The sequence below is a fragment of the Pan paniscus genome, chromosome 5 (assembly GCF_029289425.2).
Source record: "Pan paniscus chromosome 5, NHGRI_mPanPan1-v2.0_pri, whole genome shotgun sequence".
NCBI classification, from domain to species: domain Eukaryota; kingdom Metazoa; phylum Chordata; class Mammalia; order Primates; family Hominidae; genus Pan; species Pan paniscus.
Window position 1 is genome coordinate 32,814,704 of NC_073254.2, and position 12,101 is coordinate 32,826,804.

Here is a 12,101-nt window from a genome sequence, read left to right on the forward strand (position 1 = left end):
ATTTCGGGTGACAGCGTTGCACAAAGCAGCTTGGTTGGGGTGCAAGCCCTCCCTTTCCCCCTGTGCAGCGCCCCTCGCCGTGGTGGGAGGTGGGCGGGTGCCCCAGGGACGGATACCTCCTGCCTCGGATTAAAAGAGGGTGCGGGGTGGGTATCTGTCTGAAGAAGGGGGAATTCCCGGGCTAGGGTGTTGGGGCAATGGGGTCGCCGGATTCATCGCGATGTTGCCGGTCTGCTAACCCCCCTACAATGTTTCCTTTCTGTACAGCGGTGCCTTTTCCCCGAGACTCCCGGCACCTCTTCAGCGCAAAGGTGAGCCCCGGGGCAGTTGCTTCTTCGACTTCGAAAAGCTTCCGAAAGCTTCTCGGAAGGCGAGGCGGCTGCAGCTGGCACCGGGAGTTTGGGGCTCCCTCCTGGGGAGTGTCAGAGCCGCGGGAGAACCCCACGGTCCTGGAGTAGGAACTCCCTCGCTTGTTCTTCCCGGCCGATAGGGTGCGGCCAGGAGCCCGCACAGCCTTGCAGGTGTTGTAGTAATCCTCTGGCACAGCCACCACGCGTTGAGACTTGATGAGCATTGCCAGGTTGCTGGGGTAACTCCTCTGGGATTGGAGACCTGGAGGAGGGGTGGCCCGATTAGGGTAGCTGTTAGTCAACGGCCGGGCAGCTGACAGGTGAAAGAGGAAGGAAGAGGCCGACCCAGCTGTAGAAAGTTGGGGTTCAGTGATGTGGAAACCAGCCACATATAAGTCCAGTCTTCCCTTGGGTAAGCCTGCAGGACTCCCCAGTCCACTCCAGTTGGGGAATCCCCCACACCACGTATACACACATAACTCAAGGCTTTGACCCGTTTTGTTTTGTGTTTTTAAATCTATTTTAGTGGCAGAAAGGCGAGTGGGAGGGAAGGCTTCTTCAGGAGGTACATGAGAAAATTACCATCAATAATTAATTGCCTTGCTGGGAGAATCAACAAAAGATATCTAGGCAATTGGGGATTTAATATTGAATCATTGAACTGCATGTTGAATATTGAATAATTCAATATTGAACTATTGTACTGGATCCCTATTTCTGAAGATTTGATTAGTGTGGGAGTAATAAGGTGCTAGTCCCGCTTATTTTAAGCGTCCCAAGGGGAAATTACTGTTTCTGTTGTCTCTGAAGAAGTTTCTAGTAGTCTGTCCTATTTTTAGAAGTTGTACTGACTCCACTATCAATTTTTATTTTAGACTGGTCCTTTTGATTCATATTTGTATGAATTCTGTGTGTTTCTTAAACATCTTTTTGAGGCCGGGCGCGGTGGCTCACGCCTGTAATCCCAGCACTTTGGGAGGCCGAGGTGGGCGATCACTTGAGGTTAGGAGTACTTCACGACCAGCCTGGCCAAGGTGGTGAAACCTGGTCTCTACTAAAAATACAAAAATTAGCCGGACGTGGTGGCACACACCTGTTATCCCAGCTACTCGGGAGGCTGAGGCAGAAGAATCGCTTGAACCCAGGAGGTGGATGTTGTAGTGAGCCGAGATCGCACCACTGCACTCCAGCCTGAGCCACGGAGGAAGACTCCGTCTCAAAAAAAAAAAAAAAATCTTTTTGAATAAGCTGCTTCAGAAAAACCTAGGGATTATTATAATGAAATCTACATATTGATATATCCACTTATATATTTACCAAAAAATCCCACTTTTTTTATCACATTAAAAGAAAACCAAAGCCAAATTTTAAATGCTTGAATTAAAAATTAGAAATATATGTATAATGTTGAGCATGAAACCAAATGATTATATTTAGGTGTGTTTATTAATTTGAAAAATCAAGAAGGAAGACATTTTAGTATACTAAAATTTTTTTCTTCATTTTAAGACCTAAGGACCCAGCAAGTGGAGATATATAAATTACATCAAGTGCCAGAAGTTCTGAGAATGGATTCATATAACCCTCAATTGTATAAAGTTGAAAATATGCTATCATAAAAACCCTCAATAAGATTTAATAATGGCTTTTATAGCTCATGTTTTCATTTCCTTGTTAACCATTTCTTGAATTCTTTGTTGCATTAAGTACCTATTTTCTAGTATTCAGTTAGATTAAAATGTTTGATGAAATTTCAGGAAACTATACTTTCTTTTGAGAATGCATACCTTCCCAGGTGACAGGGTCAAATGTTGCATGAACCTAGGCTGATTCATTTATGTTCCTAAACCACACATTTGACTTCAGATATTTTTGCTATAATACTTACATATACTATACATTTACAAATACTATATATTTACATATATTTGTGGTTCATGTTTTGAATAATGTCAGGTATATTTTATATATAAATGAAGAGATTTGTATATTTATGTATATAATAATTAATATTTATATGTGTCTATGAAGAGATTTGTTAGAGTGGACAGCCTTTTGAAAATAAAGTCCAAAAAGCCTTCTTTGGGTATAACAATTATAGGTAGATAGTCCTTTTTTTTTTTTGAGGTGGAGTCTCACTCTGTTGCCGAGGCTGGAGTGCAGTGGTGTGATCTTGGCTCACTGCAAGCTCCGCCTGCGGGGTTCATGCCATTCTCCTGCCTCAGCCTCCCGAGTAGCTGGGACTACAGGCACCCGCCACCACCCCCGGCTAATTTTTTTGTATTTTTAGTAGAGATGGGGTTTCACCGTGTTAGCCAGGATGGTCTCGGTCTCCTGATGTCGTGATCCGCCCACCTCAGCCTCCCAAAGTGCTGGGATTACAGGCGTGAGCCACCGCGCTGGCCGGTGGATAGTACTTTGATCATCATTAGCATTTTCTCCAACAGTATGATAGATGTTGTAGAACTAAATGGCAGTTTATTTAATGCTTAAAGAACTATAGTGCATTTCAGAATATGTAGGGATTATGTGTTCACAGCTAACATAATATTTATTGTTTCTGAGAAAGTGAAGATTAGGTCAAAGGAGGCCGGGCGATAGAGTGAGACTCCTTCACACACACACACACACACACAAAAAAAGTCAAAGGAAAATCATCCGTAACATTGATGTTAGGATGTGTCAAAGTCAATGTAGATGGCAAAATGAGTTTTTCCATAGGATGTTAATAATCCATGAAAAGTACTCTTATGAATGTTAATACAGCTCACAAATATGAAACAATAGGATTACAAGCTCCTTAAAGCTTTTCTCCAAGACTAAGATTATATATCTGGAATTTGTATTTTATGGTTCCACTTTTCCACTTTCAAATTCTTTATCCATAGGTATGTCCTATTTATTTTTCATTTATCATTTTCTGTGTGTATGTGTAGTTAAATCCAATAGGTCAAGGAAGGAGATGAATGATAATTATAGATTCTGTATATTACTGAGTACTTATGCTAAGCATTTTTCATTCCTTAATCTAATTGAAAAAAATTCTGTTAGCTCTTAATCTTTCATAGCTGCTACACATTATTTCTCTTGTAGACTTTGGTTCTTAATATTTGTTTAACCATGCTGTTATTGGACTAGTTTGGGAAATTTTTTCCAGTAGAAGATACCAGTGCTTCTATCTAATTTAGATCTGTGTATTCAGTAGTGACTAGATGGTTTTCTTGATATTTATTTGTTGAGTTGTACTGAAAAGGAATGAATGAGTTTTCTTTTATTTTTTTTGAGATGGAGTCTTGCTCTGTTGCCCAGGCTGGAGTGCAGTAGCACAATCTCGGCTCACTGCAACCTCCGCCTCCCTGGTTCAGGCGATTCTCCTGCCCCAGCCTCCTGAGTAGCTGGAATTACAGGCACGCGCCTCCATGCCTGGCTAATTTTTGTATTTTTAGTACAGACGGGGTTTCACAATGTTGGTCAGACTGGTCTCGAACTCCTGACCTCATGATCCGCCTGCCTGGGCCTTGCAAAGTGCTGGGATTACAAGCATGAACCACTGTGCCCGGCCATGAGTTTTCTTTTTAAAGTGTAATAAGAGATCAAAGTGCAGGAACTGCTAAGAAGACACAGTAAAATGGAGAGGAACATAGGCAAAACTAGGTGGTTTTCCTCATTGAATTTTATAAACATAGTGTGGTTTGTTTATTGGTCATTCATGTGGCATGTTTCTCATTTTGTATCTTTTAATGTGCATAACTACTAATAGGTAATATTTATTGAGTACTTACGATATGCCAGTTTTGGTGCTTTAAATAGGTTATCTTGTTTCAACTTCATGCCAGTGCTATAGCAAATGCTTATGGTGCCCATTTTATGTGTGAGAACACTGAGGCTTAGAGAGGTTAAGAACTTGAAAATGGTGGCTTGAGCCAGGTGGTGTGGTGACGTGCACCTGTATTCCCAACTACCTGGAGCTGAGGTGGGAGAATCGCTTGAGCCCAGGAGTTCCAGGCTAGCCTGGGCAACATGGCAAGAATGTCTCAAAAGAAAAGAAAGAAAACTGTAGCTTTGTATTTAGGCAATCTGACATACATTCTTACCTACCAAAGTGTATAATAACTTGCTCCAGACTGTTTAAAATATTTGCAGATGCTAATATTTAATGGTCTGATTTTTCTTTTGCAGATTATTTAATGTAATGGCAACTCCACGGGGGAGGACAAAGAAAAAAGCATCTTTTGATCATTCTCCGGATAGCCTTCCTTTGAGGAGCTCCGGTAGGCAGGTAGTGTTCATTTATTCATTCAACAAGCCTTTTCTGAGCATGCAGAATTACTGGTTGGGACTGGAGAATTAGAGTTGAAAAGATTACTCCAGCCCTCAAGTTGCTTGTATTCTAGGGGAGAAATTCTCAGTACGGTCATAACACAGTGTGATAACATGATAGAATATACAAAATAGAAGCATTATCTGGCAGAGGGAACTGTAAGTATAAAGGCGTAGAGTGTGAATCAGCATAGGATGTTCAGAGATTCACAGCTGTGTGGTTGCTTCCAGAGTGTGAGGCTGGGGCCAGATCATGCCTGGCTTGGATGTCATTCATAGGAATTTGGACTTCAGCTTGGAATTGGTTGAATGCTATTGGAGGGTTATGTATAGGGCTTTTCGGGTAGGGCTTTTATTCTTTTAAAAGAAAAAATTGAACAATGTAATTCTTTCTCTATAATTTTTCTAGCTTTTTATTTAAAATAGAGGGGGCCAGGCACGGTGGCTTACACCTGCAATCCCAGCACTTTGGGAGTCCGAGGCTGGTGGATCACAAGGTCAGGAGATCCAGACCATTCTGGCTAACATGGTGAAACCCCGTCTCTACTAAATATGCAAAAAATTAGCTGGGTGTGGTGGCGGGCGCCTGTAGTCTCAGCTACTCGGGAGGCTGAGGCAGGAGAATGGCGTGAACCTGGGAGGTGGAGCTTGCAGTGAGCAGAGATGGCGCCACTGCACTCCAGCCTGAGCGACAGAGTGAGACTCTGTCTCAAAAAAAAAAAAAAAAAAATAGAGGGTATAACTGCTCTAAATAAAGAAAAAACAAATCTCAATTTGGGGAATGACTTTTTTTTTTTTTTGACTCATGTCACTTTTTTTTTTTTTTTCCAGACAATCTCCTCTGTCCCCCAGGCTGGAGTACAGTGACACAATCGTGTGTGCCACAATGCCTGGTTGATTTTTTTTTTTATTTTTAGTAGAGAGGAGGTCTCGGTATGTTGCCCAGGCTGGTCTTGGACTCCTGAGCTTAAGTGATCCTTCCACCTCAGCCACCCAAAGTGCTGGGGATTACAGGCATGAGCCACCACACCCAGCTGATGTCACTTTTTTCTAAGAAAGACTCATATGAATTTAGTTCTTTGCTTAGACATCTGTTGTTAAAATGCTATTTCTATATCTCTAGCAAGTTAGTAAATTACTTGCACAATGCAGTCACCAGTAAATTGCTGTATTGTCATCCCTAACCTACTGCCATGATGTTTTTGACCTTCATGTTTAGAACTCAGCTGTGATTTCAGTAGTGAACCTTCATCCTTAGTCATTTTGCCATCATCAGTGAAATTTTAACATCAGCTGTGACTCCCTTAGGCGAAGAAGAAAGCAACAGAGACAACAGATGAGGATGAAGATGGTGGCTCAGAGAAGAAGTACAGGAAATGTGAAAAGGCAGGCTGTACGGCAACATGTCCTGTGTGCTTTGCAAGTGCTTCTGAAAGGTCTGTTTAGACGTGTGTCTTGGCCTCCCATTTCTGCTTGTGAGAAGTTCTTTGTGGAAACATCATCCTTGTAGATAGTTTTCCTAAAGATAGATACAGATACTATAAGTCATCTAATCTAATAATAGAGACATTGCCCAGACATTCTGTACACACCACACCCTCCTCAAGGCCCTCCCTACTTATCCCTAGCCTACTGGGAGAGGCCACACCCATGTCAATTTTGCAACACAGTGTCCTCAAATCCAACCAACCATATCTACCTCTCCAAGGGTTGAGGGTGGGATGGTGTATGTGGTGGTGAGACAGTAGAGGGAACTCATGAGCTCTCTGTAGACACCAGCGTTTGTTTACTTTTCGTTGTGTTTTTCTCTCTCATATAACATGCCACCTCTTCCCATACGCACATACAGGTCTCATAGAAACTACAGCTAACTGCAGCCTTGCCATTTTTATTGTGGAGTGACACAAGTATGACCTTCTTTTTTTTTTTCTTTTTTACTTCCAGAGGAAAATATTCAGTTAAGGGTTAAGGTTCAATAAAATCGAGAAAACAAATCCTATTTGTTTTTAAACACAAAGAGGGCCAGGCATGGTGGCATGCGCCTGTAATCCCAGCACTTTGGGAGACCAAGATGGGCGGATCAGTTGAGGTCAGGAGTTCCAGACCAGCCTGGCCAACATGGTGAAACCCTGTCTCTACTAAAAATACACAAATTAGCTGGGCGCAGTGGCGGAAGCCTGTAATCCCAGCCACTCAGGAGGCTGAGGCATGAGAATCGCTTGAACCCAGGAGGCAGAGGTTGCAATGAGCCTGAGATCGTGCCACTGTACTCCAGCCTGAGTGACAGAGCGAGACTCCATCTCAAATAAATAAAAAAATATTAAACACAAAGACGTGGTGATTGTGTTCATAGTGGCGTGATTTTTCATTCTCTTGCTATATTATCAACTGTTTGTCAAGTTATCTTTGCCAAATTGCCTGCTTGATGTTCAGATTTCAGCTGACCAGATTCCCTTGCTGTTCAGTACTGGGCCCCATGTTATTCTCTCATGTCCACATATGCAGCCTGCAGCAAGCACAGTGGCATCTGTCCTTTTGTGTCATAAAACCCTATCATTGCCCCAAGGAGTCTTCTTAAGACTGCTAAGCCCCAGGCAGCCAGCTAGGTTAGGTCCCATGGCCTAAGTCCCTGCATCCTTCCTGTGTGTTATTATCTACTAGTAATCCATTCCTGTTTCCCCTGTCCTTAGGGGGCTAAGTGGAGATAATGCAAAATGGGTTCATAGATGGTGCTTGCAAGATGTTTTTTAAAAAATGAGAGGAGAAATGTTTATTCATTACCAAAGCTATATGTTTTTCACTATTTTCAGATGTGCCAAAAATGGCTACACCTCCCGATGGTATCATCTCTCCTGTGGGGAACATTTCTGTAATGAATGCTTTGACCATTACTACAGAAGGTATGTTCACTAATTGTGTGAGGTTTCCCTGGAGAAGGGGACCATGGCAGGGGCAGTGCGTGTGGTCAGCTGATTAAAGCTTAGGCTCGAGGCTTACTGAATTATTCAGCTCTTTCAGCCGTGCCTGTGATGACTGTAACTTGGACGAGAACTTTGATGTTGTAGTTTGTGTGTGTGCATGTTTGTGTGTGTGCACACTCAGGGATCAAAAAATATCTGCCATTTCTTTTTTTTTTTTTTTTTGAGGCAAGAGTCTTGCCTAGGCTGGAGTGTAGAGACATAATTTCAGCTCACTGCAACCTCCAACTTCTGAGTTCTTTAGTAGAGATGGGGTCTCACCATGTTGTCCAGGCTGGTCTCAAACTCCTGGGCTCAAATGATCTGCCTGCCTTGGCCTCCCAAAGTGCTGGGATTACAGGCGTGAGCCGCTGCACCCAGCGAAACAGTTATTTCTTGAGTCTGAAAGTTCTGGAACATCTAGGAGATGTTGATTCTATTTTATTGTTTTCAATTTCATTCATTTGTGCTCTAATTTTTATTTTTTACTTGTGTTTGCTTTAGGTTTAATTTTTTATTTCTCTAGTTTCATAAATTAGTAGCTTCAATTATTTATTTTTAAATCTTTTCCAATAAATGCGTTTTTAAATGCCATAAATTTCTGTCCAAGTAGGTTGTGATATTTCACAAATTTTGACAACTTTTATTTTAATTTAGTTCAAAATATTTTAAAATTTCCATTGAGTTTTCCTTTTTGATCTATAGATTATTTAGAAGTAAATTGTTTAATTTACAAATATTTGGGACACCTCCAGCAATTTTTCTGTTACTGATTTCTAGTTGAGTTCAGCAATGGTCTGAGAATATACTTTGTATTTCTACGTTTTAAATTTGTCACAGTTTGCTTTATGGCCCATAATGCAGTGTATCTTGGTAAATGTCCTGCATGCAGTGGAGAAAAATGTGTATTTTGCTATTGTCAGGTGGGTCTATCAGTGTCAACTAGACCAAGTTGATTGATAGTGCAGTTCAGGTCATATATATATATACACACACACATACATACATCTTTCTGATGTACTCCTACCTGATCTTTCAATTACTAAGAAAAGTGTCTTAAAGTCTGCAATTATAATTGTCTCTTAACATTTCCAACTATAATGCAGATATGTCTATTTTTCCTTTCAGTTCTATATATTTTTACCTCATGTATTTTTTTTTCTTGAGATGGAGTCTCGCTCTGTTGCGCAGGCTGGAGTGCAGTGGTGCGATCTGGACTCACTGTAACTTCCACCTCCTGAGTTCAAGCCATTCTTCTGCCTTAGCCTTCCAAGTAGCTGGGATTACAGGCGTGCACTACCGCACCTGGCTGATTTTTGTATTGTTAATAGAGACAGGACTTCATCATGTTGGCATGGCTGGCCTTGAATTCCTGACCTTGGGTGATCTGCCTGCCTCAGCCTCCCAAAGTGCTGGGATTATAGCACTTTGGTGGTGGCTCAAGCCACCATGCCTGGCCGTCATGTATTTTTAAGCTCTGTTGTTAACATTGTACATCTAACATTGTTGTGGATTCTCTCAAAATTGACCCCTTTATGTAATATCCCTTGTCGTCTTATCCCTGATAATATTCATTATTCACATAAATATGGCTGCCTCAGCTTTTTTAATGTTAGCATGATACACCTTTCTTTGTTTCTTTACTTTTTATCTTTCTGAGTCTTTGTATTTAGAGTAGGTTTCTTTTCTTTTCTTTTGAGACAGGGTCTTGCTCTGGAGTGCAGTGGCATGATCTTGGCTCACTGCAACTTCCGCCTCCTGGGTTCAAGTGATTCTCGTGCCTCAGCCTCCTGAGTAGCTGGGATTACAGGTGTGCGTCACCATGCCCAGCTAATTTTTGTATTTTTAGTAGAGGCTGGGTTTCCCCATGTTGGCCAGGCTGGTCTCAAACTCCTGGCCTCATGTGATCCTCCCACCTTGTCCTCCCAAAGTGCTGGGATTACAGGTGTGAGGCTCCATGCCCGGCCTAGAGGAGATTTCTCATTTACACTTATAGTTTTTTTGTAATCCCACTGACAATCTGTCCTTTAATCTGTATGTTTATGCTATTCATGTTTTAAGTGATTGTTGATACAACTGGATTAAAATATCTTGCTAGCTGTTTTCCATATGGTGCATTTTATTCTTTTTCCCCTTCCTCTGCCTTCTCTGATTTTTTTTTTTTTTTTGAGACAGAATCTTACTCTGTCCCCCAGGCTGGAGTGCAGTGGCGTAATCTCGGCTCACTGCAAGCTCTGCCTCCCAAGTTCACACCATTCTGCCTCAGCCTCCCAAGTAGCTGGGACTACAGGTGCCTGCTACCACACCTGGCTAATTTTTTGTATTTTTAGTAGAGACGGGGTTTCACCGTGTTAGCCAGGATGGTCTCGATCTCCTGACCTCGTGATCTGCCCGCCTTGGCCTCCCAAAGTGCGGGGATTACAGGCGTGAGCCACCGCACCCCGCCGCCTTCTCTGATTTTAATTGAGCATTTTTATGATTGTATTGTATTTCATCTACTGATGTAATTTTTAATGGCTGCCCTAGGCTTTACTACATACATTAAAAAAATATTCTAGGCTAGGCGCAGTGGCTCACGCCTATAATCCCAGCACTTTGGAAGGTTGAGGTGGGCAGATCTCTTGAGGTTAGGAGTTCGGGACCAGCCTGGCCAACATGACGAAACCCCGTCTCTACTAAAAATACAAAAGTTAGCCAGGCATGGTGACAGGTGCCTTTAATCCCAGCTATTTGGGAGGTTGAGGCATAAGAATCCCTTGAACCCAGGAGGTGGAGATTGCAGTGAGCCAAGATTGCGCCATTGCGCTGCAGCCTGGGTGACAGAGCGAGACTGCATCTCAAAAGAAATTTAAAAAAATAATAAAAAAATAAAAATATTCTGAACTGGTTCCAGCTACTTGGGAGCCTGAGGCAGAAGGATCGCTTGAGCTTAGGAGTTCGAGGTTGCAGCACACCATGATTCATGATTGCAGCTGTGAACAGTCACTGTACTCCAGCCTGAGCAACATAGCAACACCCTGTATCAAGGGGAAAAAAAAGAAAAAAAATTAATTTCTCTTTCAAATAACACTATGCCTGTCTTAGTTTTAGATACTAAAACTGACGAGAATATACCCCTTCTGACAGCCTGTTTCATGGGTGCCATAATAACTTTCTCTACTTTTATAACAAGGCTAGTTAAGTTTGTTATGTAAGATTTATTAACCTGCCTCCTGTTTTGAAAAACCTGATTGCTTATAGCAATCGATATATTAATCGATATATTAATTTTTCTTGTTTTTCAGCCATAAGGATGGATATGACAAATACACTACATGGAAAAAAATATGGACTAGCAATGGCAAAACCGAACCTAGTCCCAAAGCTTTCATGGCAGACCAGCAACTCCCCTACTGGGTAAGGAGAATGATGCTCTCTGTCTGTGAAGTATTTGTGGAGCCAAATGCAAGAGGCATGGATGAAAATGCTGTTTAGGAAATCTCCTGTTACATTTATTGTTCCTTCTATGACTATTAAAGCAAATATTTTTTATTTTTATAGAAAGCTCAGGTATTTCAACATAGTATAAAAGAGGAAACTAGGCTGGGTGTGGTGGCTCATACTTGTAATCCTAGCCCTTTGGTAGGCTGAAGTGGGAAGACTGCTTTGCGCCCAGCCTGGGCAAAGTGAGACCCTATCTCATAGTAAGACCCCATCTTTACAAAAAAAATTTTTTTTTTCAAGTAGCCAGGAGTGGTGGCAGGTGTCTGTAGTCCCATCTACTCATCAGGTTGAGGTGGGGGAATTGCTTGAGCTCAGGAGTTCAAGGCTGTAGTGAGCTATGATTACACCACTCCACTCCAGCCTGGGTGACAGAGTGAGAGGCTGTCTCAAAAAAAAAAAAAATTGTTTTAAAAAAGAAAAAACTAAAGGCTCACCACCAGCTGGTGATAGTCATTGCTGAGCTTGATACATGGCTTTTTGATCCTTTTTTAATTTTCATATTTTTGTCTGTTTAAACACAATTTCATGCTTTATATACATATACTGATTAGGTTTAAAATCAGGCTTCAGATACGATTTTTGTAATGTTTAGCTTTTTAAAAATTAATTTGGGCCAGGGCTGTGGCTCACACCTGTAATCCTAGCACTTTGGGAGGCTGAGGTGGGCAGATCACAAGGTCTAGAGATCAAGACCATCCTGACCAACATGGGGAAACCCCGTCTCTACTAAAAAAATACAAAAATTAGCCAGGCGTGGTGGCGTGCGCCTGTGGTCCCAGCTACTCGGGAGGCTGAGGCAGGAGAATCACTTGAACCCAGGAAGCGGAGGTTGCAGTGAGCTGAGATCGTGCCACTGCACTCCAGCCTGGTAACAGAGTGGGACTCTGTCTCAAAAAAAGAAAAAAAAAATTAAATTGACCTCGTATTCTTTTTTCATTTAGTCATTCTTTGAAAATATATTTTCATTATTGCATATATTGTTGAAATATAC

The 12,101-nt window shown here is 41.8% G+C and overlaps 1 protein-coding gene across 6 annotated transcripts in view; it reads left to right on the forward strand.

Moving 5' to 3' along the window:
• Positions 1–12,101, forward strand: part of KDM1B (lysine demethylase 1B) — a 69,098-nt gene that overhangs the window by 546 nt on the left and 56,451 nt on the right. For 4 of the 6 annotated variants that reach the window (XM_034961517.3, XM_034961516.3, XM_055113206.2 and 1 more), the window contains exons 2-6: positions 268–311; positions 4,530–4,629; positions 5,979–6,106; positions 7,481–7,570; positions 10,912–11,023. In XM_034961517.3, coding sequence (XP_034817408.2) covers positions 268–311; positions 4,530–4,629; positions 5,979–6,106; positions 7,481–7,570; positions 10,912–11,023 — 474 coding nt within the window. The remainder of the gene's footprint in view (positions 1–267; positions 312–4,529; positions 4,630–5,978; positions 6,107–7,480; positions 7,571–10,911; positions 11,024–12,101) is intronic. The other 2 variants (XM_034961519.3, XM_063604761.1) reach the window with 1 other exon arrangement.